We start from the raw sequence: 23,160 nt of genomic DNA on the forward strand, positions 1-23,160 counted from the left end.
GTCGTTGGATTCAGAGGCTCCAAACAACATTCCTGTTCGTTTCGTGGATGCTCCAACTATCAGCTCAGTCGAATAGGCCGTAAATGTGACTCAACCAGATTTCTGGATGACTCCCATTGTCCAATACCTCAAGGATGGGACCTTGCCAGGAGACAAGGTCGAGGCAAGGGTCCTGCGAGCAAGATCTGCTTGTTACACACTCATCGGGGACCAGCTGTACAGGAGAGGATTCAGTACCCCTCTTCTCCAATGTGTAATCAGTAAAGAAGCAAACTACATCATGAGGGAAATCCATGAAGGGATCTGCAGAAATCACACAGCTCCTCGATCTCTTGCGAACAAGGTTGTTCGTCACGGATATTATTGGCCCCGGATCCAAGAAGATACGCACAATTTTGTCAAGAAATGTGATAAGTGCCAGCGGTTCGCGAACATTCCGCGAGCCCCCTCGCACGAGCTGATAACGATGTCTAGCCCCTGGCCATTTTCCATGTGGGGGATCGACCTTATCAGTCCCATGCCAGTTGGAAAGGGAGGGGTCAAATATGCCGTGGTCACGGTAGATTATTTCACAAAATGGGTGGAAGCTGAACCGCTAGCCGCGATCACGACTAGAAAGCTGAAAGACTTAGTTTTCAAGAAAATAGTGTGCCGCTAAGGAATTCCACACACCCTCATCTCAGATAATGGAAAGCAATTCGATAACGAGGAGTTCAAGCAGTTCTGCGACGAGGTGGGCATCCATAAAAAATTCGCCTCAGTCGCCAGACCGCAAGCGAATGGCCAAGTTGAAGTTGTCAACAAGACCATCAAGCACACTCTAAAGGCCAAGCTTGGGGCAGCCAAAGGAAATTGGGCTGACGATCTCCCCGAAGTCTTATGGGCATACAGGACAACTTCAAGGACCTCCACCTCAGAAACCCCCTTCTCACTAGCCTATGGCTGCGAAGCAATGATTCCTGTGGAGGTGGAAACTGGTTCTCTTCGGAGAGACTTGTACGATGAGGTTGAAAACGAAGCACTTATGAGGGCAAGTCTGGATCTCGTTGAAGAGCGCCGCAGCAAGGCTTCACTAAGGATAGCAGCCTACCAACAACGTGCGAAGAGGTTCTTCGATTCAAATGTCAAGCGAAGAGACTTCCAGGTTGGAGACCTTGTGCTAAAAGAAGTTCTCCTCAGAAGCAGGGAGCCAAGTGCGGGGGTACTAGGACCTAACTGGGAAGGACCGTACCGGGTCGACTAGGTGATCAGACCGGGGACTTACCATCTCAAAAGATTGAACGGTTCCAAAGTACCCCGAGCTTGGAATGCCGAGCACCTCCGGCCATACTATCAGTAATCCCGAACTCAGCTCTCATTATAGATCAGTTTTTGATTTTGTTAGTTCTCTTTGTTGTAAAGTATTATTCTGTTCGCTTAAACAGTTCGCATTGATTCTGTTCGTTGAAACAGTTCGCATTTATTCTGTTCACTTGTAACAATTCGCATGTAATGTTGCTTATGTAAAACTGAATTGTAAACTGCACTTATGTATGATAAAGCGAACAACAATTGAAAGCAAAATGTATTTTCATCTATTTACAACAAAAATTAAGATCCTATTCTAATGGATTCAGACCCATTGCACTATGGCTGGTCGGGGGGATCCTTCGAAGCAGGACCAGAACCCTCTGCCTGGTCGGATCTTTGGGTGGCCGCTGCTGACTGATCATCTTTCTCCGCCAGAATCTGCAAGGTCTCTTGCCACCCCTCTGGGAGGTCAGAAATATCCAAATCTAGGTTCTTCGGTCGCAGGGCATAAATGGACCCGATTGCCCAGTCGGCAGCCTTATCCTCGATCTCCTCTGACTAGATCTGCAGTTCTTCAGTCAGTGAAGCAATTCTTTCCCGACTCTCCTGGAGTTCGGCCTCCAGAGCAAGCCTTTCCTTTTCGGAAGCCTCCCTTTCTTGTTCAGCTCGCTGAGCCCATATGGAGGTTGTCTGGAGCTCCTGGTCCTTTTCTCTAACCTCCTTAGAGAGCCTAGCGGTTATCCTCTGAAGCTACTTTACTTCCTCTGCACGTCATTCAAGCTCCGCCTTTTGGAAATCCACTGTTTGTAGAGCAGCATCTTTTGGTTCAGGTACCTGTTCGTCGCTTCGAATGCTTGCGTTCTTTCCACTTCGACGGACTCCAGGTTCTGTTTGAGCTTCGCGACCTCCTCCTTTAGGTCGCTTGCCCCCTTCGCGGCCCCCAGCCGAGTCTTCTCCATAGACATCCTTATCGCAAGCAAAGCCTGTGAGCAAGAAGTGAATTAGAATGAAAACGTCGGACAAACTTTAAGAGCAGTTCGTTTACCTTGCTTAGATGCTGGAACGACGTGGTCATCAGGTCGTCACTTGTATCGGCGAACTCATCATATGACTCCGATAGCCCACACTCGAGCAGAGAATAGACTATTGGTTGCAGGTATTCGGGCAGGCTCCTCGACGAGTCCAGCACTGGCGTGCCCTTCGCCTTGTCGACAGCGATCGTCTCGTCCGTGGGTTCCTTGCCCGACCTCCTTCTTGAGTCCTATCGCGACCTCAAGGGTTCTTCCTCAGATTCGGTCTCTGACTCGTTGACCTGAATCTGCTTCCTCTTCTTCGACCTCTGGGCCGGAGCCTTCCGCCTTGGGCGAGCAGGTGGTGGCTGAGCGACCTGTTCTGTCCTGGTCGCTTCTTGACCAGGACGGGGTTGGGAAGGCGCAGCTGCTCGCACCGGTTGTACCGTTAGGGGACGAGCAGCTTCGGTTGCCCTTTCCCTCCTCGATCGAGGGAAGATGAAGGGTGCTTGCTGGGGCTGCTCGGACTCTTTTGGAGGCATGGTCGCTACATGCAAGTACATTAGTAAACTAAGTTATTCTGCGACCAGAATGGAATCAGTGTGACTTACCTTCTAGGGGCTCCAAAGACGTGTTGTTACTGATGAAACCGTACTTCCGCAAGTTCGTGGTTGTCACGAGCTTCCTCGCGTCCCGGCTTTCCTCGGGAAGGACTCCAAAAGACACGAGCCTGTCCGAGTCGTCAAGCAGGTCTTGGCTGGTTGTCTTATTAACTGCAAGAGAAGGCAGGTCGTTATGATAAAACATGCGAATAGACAATGAACCTAGCGAAGAAGAACCTACTTGGTTTCTAAAAGCAGCAGTGGCCATCATAGCAGAAAAAGAAGAACTTTGTCTCGTAGGCCCCCGCGTTGCTGGGATAGCTATGTATCCCTTCGGCGATGGTAGGTCACCGGGACAAGTAATAGGAATCCTGGTCCTTACTCTTTTTGAGATAGTAGGCGATACGGAGCTCCACCGCCGTTGGCTCACCCAAGCCACTCTCGCGGCACGCGATGTACATCGCGACGGCGATGACATACACGTTTGGTGTCAACTACATCGGTGCGATCCCGAAGTGATCCAGGACTGACCTGATGAAAGGATGGAAGGGAATCATCCCTCCACCCTTGAAGATCTCTTCGGAGATCACAGCAAGGCCATCGGAAGGATACTGTGACGACCGGGTGTTGTCGAGGAACACCTCTGCGTAGACGTCGAACTGTCTTTTTATCCTATCAAACTCTTCTCGGGTGAGAACCGAGAAGACATCAAGGGATGCGTCTGCGGGAACGTCCCGCAAGGATGAACTGGCTCCTTCCTCGGGTCTGGATGTTGACGGTTCCATTCCATAGTCTGCAACACCGACAGACAGGTCATTTTAACCATCGCATGTTGTCCCGCATGGCGGCATGGGACAAATCCCTTAAACCCTAACAGTAACTCAAGCCACCATCCACGGCTCGAATCCGACGACAGCGTCGCGTCTCTGGTGAAACACCGGGAGACCCAACGCCATTGCCCACCAACCAAACAAAAAAAAAAAAAAAAAAAAAAAAAAAGAGAAAGGAAGAAAGAAAAAGACCTTACCTTCTGGGGCACGTGACCAAGGACGGATCTTGTTTCAGATATCGGAGAGGTGCCAATCGGAAAAGAAGAACTTCCGGTTTGCAAAGATTTGTCGCTTGAGGCAGAAGGGATTTTGGTGGCATCATCTAAAAAATTTGGGCTTCTATATAGGCTGCGAACCGACAGTTACAACCCCTCGGAATCAAAACGACAGCCTTCTCTCTCTGCATTAAATGCGCCCCATGTCGCATTCAATGCTGTGATGAGGGTCATCATTTCAAATGTGTCATGCAATTAATGCTGTCAAAACAACGCCAGGTCAGCACACAACGCATTTAATGCACCTGCCAGACGCTTTAACACGTGCAGAGCGCCTAACAGCGCTGAAACAGGCTCATTGAATCTCCAACCCTAAGGCACGATAAAGAACGTCTGATGAATCCAGGTCGCTAGGATGATGATTGCCAAGTCGTTTAGGCAAAGATTGTGTGGGGTCGTGTTCGCAAAAGGCCCCATCCCGAGCTTCTTCTATTCAGGTCGGAATTGCCAGAACCTCCAATAGCGGCATGACTTAGTTTCCAAGGTTCGATCCTCAAACCTTAAAAACTAGGGGACTTCTGTTATGCCTGGGAAATCAAGGGCTGACGTGGGGAGTCACGTGATGAAGTGTGACCTGCCCCCGTCAGAACGGTAAGCGCACGTCAGGTCTGCCAAACACTATAGAGCTCCCACGTGTCCATTTCCCTGTAATAAATCGCGTGAAATCAGCTTGGGAAGTGGGCAATGGGACGTAAAGCCGGATTATGTCCTGACACTCACACCAACCCATGGATTTAATGATGATTACACACCCTCATCTGGTTATAAAAAGGAGAAGACCCTTTCATTAAGAGGATTCGGCCATTTTTACACTTGAGCTCTCTCTCTTGCAAACTTGGTATTTACTTTTCCTAATCATTTGTAAGTCAGTCCGCTGTTGCGACCTGACCCACATTACTAATACAAATTAGTGGACGTAGGACTTGCTACCTTAGCATCCGAACCACTTTAAAGAGCTCTCATTGCATTCACTTCACATTTTCTATCCATAATCACGTGTGTCTCTTGACCAATCAACGTTACACACGTGTCGATTAGTTGGTGTTAGAATCACGCATCAACAAGTTTAATCTTTCCTTTTTCAAGTTTCTCTTCATTAATTTTTGTTATCTTTTCATGGGTTTAATTCTTTTTTTCATTTTCAAGTTGATTTCTTTCTGTTTTTGTTGTTTATTTAGTCTTAAATTATCTTTTTTCATCAGTTTTTCTAATTTGCGTGCCTCTTTCTTGTTCTTGATATTTTAATTTAACAAGTCAAAACATCAAAATTAAATTAAAAAAAATTAAAAATTCAAGACCGCTTCTCTTCTTTAATTTCATAAATTATTGTTTAAATTCATAATTATTGTATGTTACATCTTTGAGTTTTCTAATTCTATAAAAGTTTTAATCGGAAAAACAGGAAATTTGAAGAATTCCCGGGACTTGAACTGAGCTTTGAAGCCGCCCCACTAATCGCCCTTTTTCTTTGATTTTCTTTGACTACTTTAGCTCTCTAAGTAAACTGTTTGTTTGTAAAAGATCGACTTTATTAATTAGCATGGCAAACCGAAGTTTCTTTTGATCTTTTCTTTATCTCTTAGCAATCCAACAAGTTATTCATGGCTGAAATTAGTTATATTTATGTTTTACTATATATAAATTTTGTAAGTGCAGATTCGCACAAGAAGGAAGGAGGTACGTTCATGTACTTCTTCACTCCAAGGGATCAGAAGTACCCACATGGAAACGGGCCAAAACGACAGGCCGTCGATGGATTTTGGTAGGCTGGTGGGGTTATTTATCTGGTTACAATAAACAATATCAAAGTAGCAAGCAAGAGGTCACTGGTCTATTATAATGGCAGCAATAAAAATTCAACAAAGACTAACTGGATCATCTATGAATATGTAATGGATCAACATAGCACTCCGGTTGCAAGTAAACCTACTTACAGCAAAACAAGTCAGGCAGCCACTTCGAGGTCAAATGCCACTCCTGATGACAGCAACATGAAGGTAAATTATCGTTCTTTAATTTGGTCTAATTATTGAGATTTGTTCAAGTCAAGTATCCCAACCCGTATGTAATTATATAAATATTGCTTATTTTTTATTTTTTGGGCAGTTGGACGATTGGGTTTTGTGCAAGGTCTACTTGAAGAATCACAAATCAAAGAACAAGAATCAAGCAGCTAGTAGCAGTGGTGCTAGCTCTATTAGCTCGGAGGCTCAAATGCAAGGAAATAATGGGGGAAATTTGCAGCATAATCTTGATTCCACAATCTCAATGGCCTCAATGTTAGCTAGACTGAAAACAGGGCAGGGCAGTTTCGTAAAACTGTAACTCCACAAAAGAGAGAACAACGTCGTTTTGAGAAGAAAAACTTTACTCTTTAGTTTGTCATTGAGCTAGGTTTACTCTCAACGTTAGTCTTCTCTCTTTCTCTGTATATAAACAAATGTGTCTCTCTCTGAAATTAATAAGAAAAAGGTTCACGCATTTCTTCAATTTCTCTCTTTAGTTTTTTTTTTTTAGTTTCACATGGTATCAGAGCCTGAGACAAGCGTCGACGGCAACGATCTGAGCAATTGTTTTTGTTCTTCCTTCTCAGCTTCAATGGAGAAAACACAAAATGTTTCAGCTAGTCCTCAGCTCTCAATTTTTTCATCAAGCCTTCACACAGACTTGTATTTGGGAGAGGCAGAGGAAGAAACAATGGCAAAGGCAAGCCTATTTGTCAAGTTTGTAGCAAAATTGGCCATACAGCGGCTCACTGTTATCACCGCTACAACTCCACTTACACTGGTGTGCCTCCTCAAAGTAACATGTTAGGACAAGGTGGTTCTAGTCCAGCTTTTCACAATGGATTTTATAGACCTCAGTTTGGAAATCAGCAGCATTATCATACTGGCAGTCCATATAGTCCTCATTCTGGAAGTCAGCATGTTATTGGTCCCACTAATGGATCATATGATTCACCATGTCAATCAACTATAAATTCCAACTTACACAGTCAACAACAGCACACTAATCTGCAAGGCAAACCATTTTTTACTCATCAACAGCAAGGGTTTCATGTCCCTAGTTAGCAAAGTTCCTACCAAAATGCTCCTAACCAAGCTTTACTTGTGTCTAACCAAGCACCTTCCTCAAACCATTATCCTCAAACACACATGACTGTCCCAGTTCCTGCTCCTGTTGATCCAGCCTGGTACATGGATTCAGGAGATACTGACCATGTCACTCCTGATCCTACTCAACTAATTTCCAATAGACCCTATGATGGAGTTGAGCAACTACAAGTTGGTAACGGTGAGTCTCTACATATATCTCATATAGGTTCCACTTTATTTCCCAATTCATTTCATTCTAAGTGTTTACATTTGCGCAATGTGTTGTGTGTTCCTAAAATAACTAAAAATCTCCTTAGTATTTCTAGATTCACTAAAGACAATCAAGTAATTGTGGAATTTGGCTCTGATTGTTGTGTTGTTAAGGACAAGGCTACCAAGGCAGTGTTACTACAGGGAGGACTTAAGGCTGGTCTATACCAATTGCGCATACCTTCTTGCTTTTCCTCTGGTTACACTTCTGGTGGTCTAGAAAAGTCAGCTACTTTGAGTTCTAGGTTTTGTAATACTTTGTCTTCAAATAAGTCAATAGGTATTGATAGTCAGTATAGTCATAGGTTGCCCCAGTCTATTAGTTCTCTGAATAACTTTCAAGATGCTACTACCAAGTGTAATATACTGATTAGCAGTCCCATGAATGTTGTAGTTAATAACAATCATAGGATACAAGATCCATAATTACTTTGTAGCACTCAAAGTCCTATCTCATATGCAACTGATTGTACTCCTGATTTCATTAATAAAACTCAATGTTTGGAACGCTCTGGTTTACATCCTGTTAATTTACATCCTGTTAATTCTAAGTCTGGTATGTTTGTTTTTACTGCTGCTATTTCTGATATTCCTGCTAATAATAATAACATCTCTGACTTGGTTGATAGTTATGGCAGAATTTTTGATAATACTTCTGATTTTAATAATGATTCTAGTCTGAACAAAACTGATTCTGATTCTGTTTTGCATTTTAATTCTGTGGTTGATGCTGATGCAAATTCTACATCTATGTTGAAAGATAATGAAAATTCCATGCTTGATGTTAATGCAAATCCTGCTTCTATGTTGAATGATAATGAAAATTCTGATTCTGTTTTGCATATTACTTCTATGGTTGATGCTGATGCAAATTCTACATCTATGTTGAAAGATAATGAAAATTTTATGCTTGATGTTAATGCAAATCCTGTTTCTATGTTGAAAGATAATGAAAATTCTGCTACGACTAAAGCTCTTCTTGTTCATAATGCCACAAATGCTACCATTAGGAAATCTGACACATACCACCATCATCCTATAACAAATCATTCTATAGTTTTTCAGGCTAGTAATACTAGGAACAATGCACTGTCCCTTTGGCATAATCGTTTAGGCCACCCACATGCTGACGTATTAAGCAAAATCTTACTAACATTCATCCAAGACCTTCAGAACCAATCTCCTCATTAGGTTTTTGTGATGCATGTAAATTAGGAAAACTACATAGAAATCACTTTCCTAGTTCAACCTCTAGAGCTTCACAGCCACTTGAAATAGTTCATAGTGACATTTGGGGACCAGCACCAGTAGTTTCATTAGAAGGCTTCAAATATTACATTCATTTCATTGATGATTACAGTAGGTTCACCTGGATGTTCCCCTTAAGAACCAAGGCTGAAGTTCAGTCCACTTTCATCAAATTTCACCATTTAGTTGAGAGACAACTTGGTTATAAACTCAAAATCTTACAGTCTGACCAAGGAGGAGAGTATATGGGTTTAATTCCTTATCTTACCACTATTGGGATCCAGCTTAGGCATTCTTGTGCCTATGTACACCAACAAAATGGGAGAAGTGAAAGGAAGCATAGACATATAGCCGAAACAGGTCTAACCTTACTAGCCCATGCATCTATGCCTTTACATTTTTGGTGGTGTGCATTTGATACTGCTGTATTTCTTATTAATAGAATGCCTAGCTCAATTTTGGATTTTGTGTCACCATATCAGGTTCTTTAGAGTAGGTTTCCTGTTTATTCTGAGTTAAAAAATTTTGGTTGTGCCTGTTTTCCATTCTTGAGAGATTTTCATAAACACAAGTTGAATTTTCATTCTTCTAAATGTGTTTTCCTGGGTTATAGTTTAAGTCATAAGGGGTACAAATGTTTAGAGGGAAAAATTGTCATTACTCCTAATGTTCAATTCAATGAACAAGAGTTTCCTTTTGCTATTGGTTTTAATCAACAATTGTCCGGTTCCTGTTCTCCTTTACTCAAAGCAGCAGTCCCTCATAGTTCTTCTACTTGTTTCCCTTTTGTTTCTATTCCCTTTTCTAATGGTACAACCAGCAAAGTCTCCTCTGCAGTGGACTGTTCGGTTCCTAATCCTTCTCTCACTACTAACAAGTCAACTCCTATTTCCTCATTTCAGGACATTAATAAATCTATACACAGTCCATCTATTCCTAAACCATCCTCTAGAATCAGTACCTCAACTTCAAAATCTCCATCTAACAACCCTGATACTTATACTTCCTCATTACCTACTCCCATTCCATCTTCTACTCCATATACATTTCCATTAGAAATAGATCTATCTTGCTATCATCTTCCCAATTCCACAATTCAAAAACCTTCTATATCTTCAGATTTTACACAATCAGCTCAGAAACACACTGATCACTCTCTTGTTGTTGACTTAACTCCATCATAGTGTCTTCAATATGAAATTCCTACCTATGCACCTGAATCTTTTTCATCAGCCCCTATAATTAGTCTATTAACCAGTTTCTGACCACTAATACACATCCTATGCTCACTAGATCCAAAACCAGTAATTTACCCTCAACTAGCCTTACCCTGACCAGGTCTTTACCCATTCCAGTCAGACCTTGTTTCAGTAAATGAAATACCTGCTCTTGTTGCTTTTGACAACCATAATCACCCCACAAACCAGTCCCTTATAACCAACACTCACACCAGATTGAAAATCAGAAACTCAGCATCACCTGCACTAGAATATGTCTCAGTAACTACAGCCTCTGAATTTGCACCTACAAACTAGTCTCTAAACCCTAATACATCCACCACAGTCACCAAGTCTCAAACTAGCAACTCAATCTCAACTGCCCTTACCCTGGTCAAGTCTTCACCTGTTAAACCTAAACCTGGTACAGTGACTAAAGCTCTTGCTTGTGATGAGTGGAAAAAGGCCATGTAAGATGAGTTTGATGCTCTTATTAGGAATGAAACTTGGAGTCTAGTTCCTTGAACTTCTGATATGAACATAGTTGGTAATAAGTGGGTATTTCGAGTTAAGTATCATGCTGATGGATCTCTCCAGAAGTATAAGGCTAGATTAGTTGCTAAAGGATTTCAACAAACTCCTGGCTTAGATTATTTTGAAACTTTCAACCCCGTTGTCAAACCAGCAACAATTCGAATCATTTTCACATTGGCTATCACTTATGGTTGGGATATATAGCAAGTGGATGTGAACAATGCCTTCCTTAATGGTCATTTGAATGAAACAGTCTATATGAGACAACCAGAAGGGTTTGAGGTTCCTCACTTGTCTTCTCATGTTTGTAAGCTTAACAAGGCTCTCTATGGTCTTAAACAAGCCCCACGAGCCTGGTTTGACAAACTGAAACAAGCGTTGGTTCACAAGGGATTTCAGAATTCAGTATCTGATTCCAGCTTGTTCATTCTCAAGGACAACTCTGAAGTTTTATATGTTCTCATATATGTGGATGACATATTAATAACTGGTTCCAGTTTGTCTAAAATTTATCAGCTTGTTCATGATTTAAGCAGCCAATTTTCCTTGAAAACTCTTGGGGTTGTCACATATTTTTTGGGCTTAGAAGCAACTAGGTCAGCTATGGGTCTGCATTTAAAACAAACTAAATATGTCCATGATTTGCTTGTCAAAACCAAGATGCAAGAGGCACATGCCTACCCTACTCGTATGGCAGCAGGAACCAAATTATTTGCAGCCGACAGTGAGTTGTTTAAAGGTACTCAATTCCATTGTTTGCTGTTTAGACCAACGACCTCTCTTAATGTTGAATGTTATACCGATGCAGCTTGGGGAGGTAATTTAGATGATAGACAGTCTACTAGTGGATATTGTGTGTATCTAGGTCCTAATCTGGTTCAATGGAGTTCTTGTAAGCAAAAAGTAGTGGCATTATCATCTACAGAGGCTGAATACAAAGCACTAGCCCAAACAGCAACTGAATTGGCCTGGTTGGACAGTTTATTCACTGAAATAGAGGTGTCTTTAAACACTTGTCCTGTCATTTGGTGTGACAATGTTGGCATCAAACCCAGTTTTTCACGCAAGAACAAAACATATTGAGATTGATACTCACTACATACGTGATCAAGTTCTTGCGAAAAAGGTTATTGTGCAATATGTTCCCACCAAGCTTCAAATTGCTGATATTCTGACAAAAGCACTTTCCATTAATCAGTTCTAGGATTTGAAACACAAACTTTGTGTTGTTGAGATCCCACATTCAGAGGTTAAAGTTGATAGTAGTCCAGGATCATCTTAATTCTCTAAAGCAGTGTAAAATTCTGCTAACACTGTATGCAGAAGAATCAGAGAATCTGCTGTATGTTAAACTCCTAGTGTGTTTTTTTTTTTTTTTTTTTTTTTTTGCTGATGATGTTTGTGGTATGATGAAATGAATGCTGGTAGTAAGCATTAACATTGCAATGTTAATTTGTGCAACTCTGCTAACTATATGCAGAAGCATGCAGATTTGTGTTTTTGGCAGATTACAATTCTGTTAACTATATGCAGAAGCATCTTGAGTCACTGATGTGTTGCTGTTTTGAGAAGGTGTTTGTGGCATGTTGATAAAAATGCTGCCAAAATGCTGCTTGTTTTGTTTTCTTTGTTTTGGATCAAAATGCTGCAGCTTGGATTAAAATGCTACTACTTGTTTTTGCTATTTTGGAGTGTTGTTTGCAGTATTGACTTGATGTTTGTGGTATGAGAATATGAATTCGGGAGATAAGTGTTGAATTGAAGGGAGATAAGTGTTGAATTGAAGTGATGGTTGCATGATAATAGTGTGTATGTTGGTGTTCTGTGATGATAACTGTGGAGTGTTGTTTGTAGTATTGACTTGATGTTTGTGGTATGAGAATATGAATTCTGGAGATAAGTGTTGAATTGAAGTGATGGTTGCACTATAATAGTGTGTATGTTGGTGCTCTATGATGATAACTGTGGAGTAATGAGTGCAGAGTGTAAGTATGAAGAAGATGAAGTGTTGAATGTGAAGAAGATGAAGTGTTGAATGTGATAATACTTGGTAAATGCTGGATGTTAGTAGGAATCCAGTAATGTGGTGATAGATTTTATTTGAAAAGTGCAGAAGCAGTTCAGTAGTCATGTTGGTGAAATTGAATGCTGGCAGAAGTAGTTCAGTAGTCATGTTGGTGAAATTGAATGCTAGATGCTTGTAAAAGCAGATGCAGTGAAGTAGTTCAGTGGTGTGCAAAAGCAGATGCAATGTTTTTTTTATTTTAAAAGTGCAGGAAGTGCAGACAAGCAAATGCAATTTTTTGATAAAGTGCAGAAAGTGCATAAAATGTTTGAAAACAACAAATTGAAGTCTAGAAGACAATTCAGTAGAAAATGGTGAAGAATTCAGTAACCGTAGTCCAGTCTGAGGGGGAATGTTAGCCAGACTGAAAACAGGGCAGGGCAGTTTCGTAAAACTGCAACTCCACAAAAGAGAGAACGGCGTCGTTTTGAGAAGAAAAACTTTACTCTTTAGTTTGTCATTGAGCTGGGTTTACTCTCAGCGTTAGTCTTCTTTCTGTCTCTGTATATAAACAAATGTGTCTCTGTCTGAAATTAATAAGAAAAAGGTTCACGCATTTCTTCAATTTCTCTCTTTAGTTTTTTTTTTTTTAGTTTCACACTCAATGATGCAAAGAACTCATCAAAATGCTGGTAATAATCGCAACGTTGCGCCTCTGATGCAAAACGCGTTCAATACATCAAATTATGTTGGTTCCAGAAGCTCGGTGCCTGCAATGCAAGGAACAAATAGAGGTGATGCCACAGATAGTGGCGGCTCTACCATGTTGCCGGTTCTGGTAGCTTTGCGCCTCTAGTACAAAAAACAGATGATCAATGCGTTGTGGCCACCTCTGAGCCTGTTCTTGATAATTATGCATCAGTCTTTCCTCATCTTGATGAGTGGCAACATCCTGATCTTCCTCATTTTGAAGAAAAGAAACCAGCATAGTAAACTTAGTATGGAATTACAGTAGTCATAGTCGTCTTCTTTTATTGATTGTTACTTAATTAGTTCCATATATTTATCACTTTCGGATTGCAAAGTTACTGTTTTCATTATTTTTATTGTTGGTTTTGTGGGGAAATATTAAATTGATAATCTGGGCACTGTGCTCACCAAACCAAAAAAAAAAAAAGGAAAGAAACTCTATTTTTTTTATATATATATATAAACTGTTAAAACCCTATATAATATAAAAAATTAACCTTGCTTAATTATGCTCAATTAGGTTTTTTATTTAAAGCATTTTTTCTCAATTTCTTAATTGAAGATTTAGAAGATTTAGATTAAAGGAAAACTCTTAAAACCCTAGTTAATACAAAAAATAACCTTGCTTAATTATGTTCAATTGGGGTTTTTATTTACACCATTTTTTTCTCAATTTCTTAATTAAAGATTTAGAAGATTTAGATTAAAGGAAAAACTCTTAAAACCCTATTTAATACAAAGAATAACCTTGCTTAGTTATGTTCAATTAGGGTTTTTATTACCCAATTTTTTCTCAATTTCTTAATTAAAGATTTAGAAGATTTAGATTAAATGTTAAAAATTAAAACAAAAATATAAAAATAAAGTACAAATATATTTGAAAATTATTATGTTATTTACAAAAATTTTCATTAAGGTTAAAATTATTTAAAAGAAAAATTAAAAATAAAAGATATTTATCAATATGATGGGAGCCAAAACTCACTTCGCCTTTTGAATTGAAGACGAGTTAACTATCTCTGGGTGGCCAAGTGGTTTAATAGAGACTTTTTGATGTATTACTCAAGAGGTCATAAGCTCAAGTCCTTCATCGATTGCTAATAGAGGTAGTCACGGGAGCTTTTATCCAGTCGGTAGTTCTAAGGGTTCTAGGGTCTTGAGGGATTAATTAAAGTGTGCGTAAGCTGACTCGGAGGCTTCGGATACACTGTTCATAAAAAGTAAAAAAATAAAAAATAAAACAAAAATTGAAGACGAGTTTGAATGATAAAATATGTGAGAATAAAGAATCATATCCTATTTATTTCTTATTTGTCTACCAATGGACCCATCCAAGCCCAATGTCGTTGTTGGGAATTTCATGTTAAGGATGATGTATCTTTTTCTAAATTATTTTATTTTTATATTATTTAAATATAGAATGGTATAAGGATGAAGTATTGTTAATTCTATTGATAAAGATTGGTTTACAACCCAATCTTACAAATTATCTCTTATAACCCCGATGTGATAGCTTGCAATTGGTCAACTTGTATTTGGACGTGCAGGACCTATAGTGAGCAGACGAGACCCACTTGTGAGCTGACCGATTACAAGTTGTTACGTCCGTGTGTGAGAGAAAGTTTGTGAGATTTGGTTGTAAGTGTAGTATTACCCTTTAATTCTAATTTAACCATAACTCGATGTTGACTAAGTCCTACAGCTCAGAGGCTTCTAGGACCTGTCTTTTATTCTTTACTTATAAGTCAAATTGATGGCCCAAAAGGGAAACCAAAATCATTTCGGCTCCGTTTGGTTCCTTTTTGGGAATACTACTATTAGTATTCCTAATAAAGTTAAACAGTAAAATTGCAAAAACTCACAATATTATTCAATATTATTCAACTTTTTTAAACCCCTTAAATTTGTTAATTTAATTAAATACCCCTAAATATTTTTTTTAGAAATTATAAAAACACCCCAACAACCCATGTTTACCAGATTCTGGCCACTATTGTCAAAAGATGGCCAAAATCTGGTATAACGGCGCACTGCCAGCTGAATCTGGCCGGTAGTGCGTCGATCTAGCCTTTTCCGGCCAGATCCACGATGGATCTGGCTGGAAAAGGCCAAATCTAAGGCCAAAGATCTGGCTGACGACCATATGTTGGCCGTCTTTGACGATTGGTTATAGCCAAAGATCTGGCCGTCTAAGGCCAAAGATCTGGCTGACGACCATATGTTGGCTGTCTTTGACGATTGGTTATAGCCAAAGATCTGGCCGTTAACGGCCAGATCTTTGGCTATAACCAATCGTCAAAGACGGCCAACATATGGTCGTCAGCCAGATCTTTGGCCTTAGACGGCCAGATCTTTGGCTATAACCAATCGTCAAAGACGGCCAACATATGGTCGTCGTTGACCATCAATGACGACCATATGTTGGCCATCGTTGATGAGCAAATACGGCCAGATCTGGCCGTCAATGGCCAGATCTAGCCGTAGATCTGATCTTTTCTGGCCAGATCCACCGTCGGCGCACGACCGGCAAGATCCAGTCGGTCATGCACCGATACGGCTACTCTGGCCACCCTCCGGCGGTGGTGGCCGGCTGTCCATATTTTTTGGGTGGGTTGGGGGTGTTTTTGTTAACTTTTAATGTTTTATTATAGGGGTGTTTAGTAAATAAATAAATATAGGGGGTATTTTTATTAATTTCCAAATTCTACATCGTAATACCCACCCAATTCAACTTTTTTTTTAACTTTTTTCACAAAACTTTTCTAAAAAGTGTAAAAAGTGAACCAAACGGAGCCTTAAATTTTGAAAAGTTTAATTAAATAATAATTAAAATAAACACCAACTATCACCATTATATTAAGATCATCATTTCCATTTAAAATGATTACCATAATGCATAAACTTTAAAGATCTCACAATGTGTATAATTGTATATGCATGCGCATACACGCATACGCACAAAATTTTTTAAATATGATATTAATTAAGAGTTTGATTGAAATTTTTAACTTTTAGTATTTAATGATAATAATTTTAACTTTTAATGTCGGTGATAGACAATTAACTGGAATTAATAAGGGCTTGTTTGGTTAGGTTTATTTATTGGCTAAATAAGTATATAGGTTGTTTGGTTGTATTTTTTTTTTCTAGGTATTTGAGGTATCCAGGCCCACATTGCAGCTTGTCTAATCTTCAGGGCTCTAAGGAAGACCCTACAAGTCCAATGGACTAAGGTAACTAATTGCACAAGTGTGGTAGGTGTAAAAGAAAGAAATGGGCTGGAAAATATTATGTACTTCTCACATATTGCTTGAATTACAATATCAACATATATAAAGAATTTACATGAGAAGATAAGTAGCAACTATACAGGATAATAAGAAGAATAACAAGATAAGAGACCCGAAGAAGATAGAGATAAGTAGTTGCTGTGATTTGATATTTGAATGAAGATGGATAAGGCTTAGCAGCCCCCCTCAAGCTGTCAATTCTGCAGGTAGAAGTTGTAGCTTGTCTTGGTGTCATTCAAAAAGTCTATGTCCTAATGGCTTGGTGAAGATGTTAGCAAGCTGGTCATCACTCGAAATAAATTTAACTTGAATGTTGCCCTAAGCAATCAGTTTGCGAATAAAATGATAATCTAATTCGATGTGCTTTGTATGAGCATGAAATATAGGATTAGAAGTTAAGTAAATTGCTCCTACATCATCACACCATAAATTTTGCTGGAGATGAACACAGGAAACCAAGCTCGCTTAGTAAGGAATGGAGCCAAACCAATTCGGCTGATGCATTTGCCAAAGCCCGATATTCACTTTTAGTAGATGATCTAGCAATAGTGGGCTGTTTCTTTGAAGTCTAAGAGATTAAATTATTACCAAATACACAGCGTAGCCATTTGTAGAGCATTTGTCATCTGGGCAACCCCCTAATCACTATCAGCAATTTGCAATTGAAAATTTGAATCCTTGGAGAGGAACAAGCCGAGTGAAGCAGTATGGCGAAGATACCGCAACAACCTTTTGAGAGCTTTCTAGTATTCTTCATTAGGACAATGCATAAACTGAAATAACTTGTTGACAGAAAATGATATGTCCGATTGTGTCTGTGTAATATACTGAAGAGCTCCAATAACTTCGCGGTAGAACTCTGCATCCAAGATTGAGGGAGCGAAATATTGACTGAGCAGAGGACTCCTAGCCATAGGAGTGGCACATGGTTTACTAGTAGACATCCCTGTCTGGTTCAACAGATCGCTGTTAGTACAACCATATACCTTTTGGCAAATAGTGGACTTCTATTCCTAAAAAGTAATGAAGAGTTCTCAAATCATGAACGGCAAAGACTACTTGAAGCTTCTAAACAAACCAAGAAATTTGTTATGGTTTGGAACCTGTTACAAGGATATCATTGACATACATGAAAACAAATTATTTTGATTTGTCAGTATGCAAAATAAATAATGAGGCATCTGCATGTGAAGCCACAAAACCAATTTGAAGTAGGAATTCAGCCAGTTGTTGGGTTTGCCAACCAAGAGATATAGCTAAGGCCAAGACTATGTAGATTGTGGTTGTTTTTACCATTGGACTAAAAGTTTCAGTGTAGTTGAGCCCACTCTGTTGTTTAAATCCTTTAGCAACCAAACGTGCCTTGTAACGGTCAATTGTACCATCCAACTTTCTTTTAATCCAAAACACCAATTTACTATCTATGATATTTTTGTTGAGGGGTCTACTAAATCCCATGTTTTGTTGGCAAGGAGAGCATTGATTTCTGCTTGATTAGCCTCAAGCCATTCAGCATATGGTTGGGCTTGAGTATAAGAAGAAGGATTGGTTTAAAGAAAATTAGGTTTGAGTAAGGGGGTTGTTGCTATGAGAGTTTTACATCTTTGCATGGTTTTTGGTCTAAAAACCATAGCATGGGTACGTGATAAAATTGGTAAAGGTGACAATGTGGGGTTGGATGGTGGGGAAGGATTTGCTGTTAGTGAAATAGTATCCGATGGTGGAACATGTGGGGGCAGAATTAGAAGGGGATAGTGTGTGAGTGAAATTAGAATTAGTAAGAGTAGGAGATAAAGGAGTTGGATTGATACCTAGAAGTATCGGTGGTGTTGAAGTAGGTACTCTAGAGCCAATCAATTATTGTGGAACTGACTCTTTGTAATGATATTTATTAATCAATAAAAGGTATTGTCTACTATATCATGTAAATCATAGTTGTATGTATTGATATATGTCCTTAGGATGATAGAACCATGACGAGAGTTTCAAGTGTTTCAAATCTTGATAGTGAGAACCTTATGAGCGCATATGATGGCCATTCTAGAAATGTCCATAGCCCCAGTATTATTTTGACCAAGGACAAAGATAATACGGTAAGGCTATTATAGTGTTGAATAACCCTGTTGAAAGACAGTGACTGATCTCACTTGTTAAGGTTGTTTACTGACAACCTGGTGCAACACATGGGTGCTTGCTGTAGGCAAGTTCACTGATAAGTTGCATAAATTTAGTGTTTTTAGGTTTGTTTTTATAGCCTTCTAGTTAATTTCTCATTTGTTTTCTGTGTTTTGATGTTAGTTTTTGTTAAGTTTGAAATATGAATGGTTAGCTAATGATTTGAAGAATTTTTGTAATTTTCAGAAATTAATTGAGTAGATTGGAGCATTGGAATGAAATTGGAATTCAAAGTTTGAAGAAATTGAGATTAGTTGACAAGTTTGAAGGCCATGGCCTTGCCTTAATTGGTGGTTCACCACGGTCGTGGTGGTTGAATGAAGATAAAATAACGAGGACAGGAAACACCATGGCCTAGGCTATGGTGACATACATTTGGACACGGCTAGGGCTGTGTCGAACACTTTTAGGGTTTTTTTTTAGTTTTTCTTTCCTTTTTCACTTAGGACTCTTTTGGGTATTTAAGGGTGATTAAGATTACTCATTAAGGGGGCCGAATTTTACCTATTCTTGAGAGATAGATTATTGTGTAACAAAAGAGAAAGGAGAATTAAGAACAAAATTCATCATAGAGTTTGTTTTTACTTTTTCAATATGATTTATTTCTTGGATTCTACTCTTGCTTCTTTTATTATGAACTAATTTTCTCAGGTTAAGACTATGGTTAGTCTATTTATGGATCTGTGATCAATCTTTTACTCTTTGATCAGTGAATTATTTTTCTAATGATGAGTCTATATTATGTGCTTAATGCTATTAGGAACTTGATCAATTTCTGATAGAACTGTTTTGTGTGATTGAGACCAAGAGGAGATATCACATGAGTGCTCTAGTAATATAGGCCATGGATTAATTGGATGTAGAGATATATGAATTGATACATGCAATAGTCATAGGCAAGATTAACTTGTGCTGAAAGCTAAAGGATTTCATAAAGCTTAATGCTCGTCTATTTCATTAAATCTATATAAAAATATCTAGGTTGTGAGATAGAAGTAGAATTAATATTGCTTGAGAAAGAATATCGATTAACCTAGGAAATCCCGTTGTCACATTAATTAAATAAATTCATTGACCATAGTAAATTGAGGGGTGTAGAGAAGTTATAGATGAGCCTGAAGTCTTAGCCGTTTTCTCTCATTGAATTCTTAATTTTAGTTTTACTGCAATTCGTTTCTAATATTCCACATTTTAATATTTTCAGTTTTAAAGATCACCATTCTAAGTTTTGATCATCTAGATAAAGTTAAGACTAATTAATATTTTAGTACTTGTTTACGTAATCCCTTGGGTACGATAACCTGTATTTTGTTATACTATATTACTTGAGACTAGTACACTTGCTAGGAGTTGTTGCAAATGACACAACAAGTTTTTGGCACCGTTGCTGGGGATTGCAGTTAGGCAATATTGAAATCATTAGTTTAGTTTTACTTTAGATCTTGTTCCATTTATATATATATAATTTTTTTTTCAAGTTCTCTTGTTTTTAGATCTTCCAGTGTATGACACACACTAGACGAAGATTAGAGATTCTTGAACCTTTTTTATCCATAAATTGAGAGAACAATACGGGCATTGAGAAGAAGGCAAGCAAGGAGCATGACAGACGACAATAATAATAATCAAGTGGATCCTCCACTTTTGGAGAATCTCGAAGAAGATGCAGCCCCATGTTCTTTAATGGATTATGCAATGCCATCATTGAGGGGCACTGCTTCTAGCATTAGGAGGCCAACCATTGCAACAAATAACTTTGAAATTAAATCTACGATTATTCAGATGATTCAGTCAGCTTGCCAATTCAGTGGTTTAGCCCACGAGGATCCAAATGCTCACATTGGAAATTTCTTGGAGATATGTGATAAATTCAAGCAGAATGGTGTCACAGATGATGCAATTAGATTGAGATTGTTCCCTTTTTCATTAAGAGATAAAGCCAAGAATTGGCTAAATTCTTTGCTTGCAGAATCTATTACAACTTGGGATGCATTGGCTCAACGCTTTCTAGCGAAATATTTTCCTCCCTCTAAAACTGCGAGGATGTGTAATGATATCACTAATTTTATGCAGGTAGATGGAGAGTCGTTATATGAAGCATGGGAGCGTTACAGAGAGTTGTTGAGGAAATGCCCGCATCATGGATTACCAATTTGGTTACAGGTACAAACTTTTTATAATGGTTTAATTCCTGCTAACCGTTCTATGACACCAGAAGCAGCGTATGAATTATTGGATGAGATCGCTTCAAATGGCTACCAATGGCAGTCTGATAAAGTGCCACAAAGGAAGGCAACAGGATTATATGGAGTGGATGCAATCACAACAATTTCTGCTCAATTGGAAGCATTGAACAAAAAGATTGATAATATGAGTGCCCCAATCATGCAAGTGAAGAGCATGAGTTGTGATCTATGTGGAGGAGACCACGTTAGAGTCATGAAAATGACTCTATTTTGTTGATAAAAAGATCCCATATGTAATTGAATTGAAGTTATATTGAAACAATTAAGAGAAATTATGAATTTATGTATAAAAATCATATTTTGAGTTTTTCTTACTAATTTAGCATATTTGGGATGAATTTGGAAATGGTGTGAGTTGATATTAGGTTGTGGTTTATGGATTAGGGGTGATTTTGTCTCATTTATGTTGTTCAGGGGGTAAAATGTCATGTTTCAAGGGATTGATTTTGTCATGTTTCAATCATGCAGGGACCAAATGGAAATTTGCTATATTTTGTGTAAAAGTGCAGTGCAAAGACGCAGATTGGGTGGCTGTCACCCACCAAAACCCTTCACCTTCTACGATCAGATTCTGGCAAGCTCCAGCGACCCTTCATATTCCACTTGCACCTATCATCTTCATCGTCCCGGATCACCACCGTGAGAACCATCACCGCTGTCACGACGTTTCATTTTCCAACTGCGACTCTTCACATTCCAACCGTGATTTTGGCATTTTTCGGTGACGTTTGGGCTCCCTAGTGATCGATCTATCTTCCCCACAGCCAAATCTACCCATTCCAAGCTTCAGCCGCCGCAAAAATTGTCGAAATCTGCCAAATCGCCGCCGCGCCTCTTCATTTTCCAGCCAAGGTCTTGCTCATTTTCGACGACCTTTCATCTCCCCAAGACCTGATCTGAACTCCCCATCACCAGAGCTTTCCATCGGTACCTTCAGATCTCATTTCCGCCATAATTTTTCGGAAGACCCGTCAGAAAATTAATGTTTTTCAGCGAGTGTGACTGTTCATATTTCGGGCTATCTGCTGGTCATTTTCGCCCCTTCTTCACATCATATCTCTGTTGGTTACTTCCTCTCTACCATGATGAGCTTTGTTTCCACTGTTTCAGCCTCCGTCAACACCACCATGAGCGGTTGAGTTCCTGGTTGTTTGTTACGGTGTAGGCAAGATCGAGATTGACTCCATTTCTCTCCTCATCAGCTCTCGACTGGCTGGATGAGCCCGAATGTTGGACATTTGGTCAAGTTTCTTGTATTCAGATTATATTTGTTTTCGTTTCAGTTTGTTTGCGATGCTTTAATATTATTTTGATGCTCGACGTGCTGAATTGATAATGTCCATTGAGAACGTTTATTGATATATAACTTTTCACATAATTGAATGCCTGTTTGAGATTATTGAATGTTGATTATGACTTTAAACTGCTTCGGTACTGATTGCAATCAAGTTGTATTAGCGTTTAATATATTTTCTACTAAGAATGCATTTGTTGTGTAGTTAGTTGATTGGATGATACAAGTTGATAGGTTGTACTTGTTAACGTTGTACCAACTAGTGGTGTTTAAGGGTTTAGCATTTTTCGGTTAGTCAATGATAATCTTTAACCAATCGATCTGTAACTAAGACGACGGGGAGACAAGATAGATTATACCTAGATTGCCAGGAGATATTTTTATTGATTTTCCTAGCCTTGTAGGTTTAGGAAATTGAAGAGCGAGGAGAGGAATTGTGAGAGTTGGTCTTGAGTCAAACTGAACCCGTAGCAGCAATGCTTTTAATATTGTGTTTTAGTTAGCAATTTATTTGATGTTTTTAGTTTCCTACAATTAATTAGTTTCCTTAGTTTTAATTAATCATTTTGCCAATTTCTCTTTCATTAACTCAAATAATACATTAGGCCATTAGTCTTGCTCTCTGTGGATTCGACCTTGCTTACCGCTAACTATGAGCAAGTCATGTCAGATCAGTATCCACTAAATGTCTTATTTTGTGTTCGACAATGCCATTTTATTCGTGTGTATATGGATAAGCAATGTGATGAATTATGCCAACAGATTGAAAGTATTTATTTAATTTTTGATACTCTGCTCCCCAATCAGAATAGAAGGCTTTAATCTATTCATTAAACCGTCTTTTGACAAGAGACTCAAAATTACGAAAAATAGAAAATACCTCACTTTTATTTTTAAGAAAATAAACCCAAGTATATCGGCTAAAATCAACAATAAAAAGAACAGCATAACCATGTCCATCATGTCCTAAACTAGAGAGCATGGAGTAGGTCCCCAAACATTGGAGTGAATGATGTCAAGTGGTTCTTT

The 23,160-nt window shown here is 39.0% G+C and overlaps 1 protein-coding gene and 1 non-coding gene across 2 annotated transcripts; one reads left to right on the plus strand and one right to left on the minus strand.

The window, feature by feature from the left end:
- The first annotated feature begins 7,162 nt into the window (after nt 1–7,162).
- Nucleotides 7,163–9,804, plus strand: LOC116131674 (topoisomerase I damage affected protein 7-like). Its single transcript, XM_031417342.1, has 3 exons — nt 7,163–7,762; nt 7,925–8,463; nt 9,234–9,804. Exons 1-3 carry the CDS (start codon nt 7,163–7,165, stop codon nt 9,802–9,804), a joined length of 1,710 nt encoding a protein of 569 aa, XP_031273202.1.
- Nucleotides 9,805–20,631: 10,827 nt separating this feature from the next.
- LOC116131686 lies at nt 20,632–20,738 on the minus strand. The gene has a single exon (XR_004128287.1). It is a non-coding gene; the product is annotated as a small nucleolar RNA R71 (small nucleolar RNA).
- Between the last annotated feature and the right edge of the window lie 2,422 nt (nt 20,739–23,160).

The sequence above is a fragment of the Pistacia vera genome, unplaced genomic scaffold, assembly GCF_008641045.1.
Source record: "Pistacia vera cultivar Batoury unplaced genomic scaffold, PisVer_v2 Contig237, whole genome shotgun sequence".
NCBI lineage: Eukaryota > Viridiplantae > Streptophyta > Magnoliopsida > Sapindales > Anacardiaceae > Pistacia > Pistacia vera.

What these genes read in the sequence shown, in the direction of transcription:
- LOC116131674 (XM_031417342.1), top strand. Translation starts at nt 7,163, where the DNA reads ATGACTGTCCCAGTTCCTGCTCCTGTTGATCCAGCCTGGTACATGGAT. An exon ending in TTAGCAGTCCCATGAATGTT is followed by an intron (nt 7,763 to 7,924) that starts GTAGTTAATAAC and finishes GTTAATTCTAAG; the next exon opens with TCTGGTATGTTTGTTTTTAC. An exon ending in AATACTAGGAACAATGCACT is followed by an intron (nt 8,464 to 9,233) that starts GTCCCTTTGGCA and finishes CCTGGGTTATAG; the next exon opens with TTTAAGTCATAAGGGGTACA.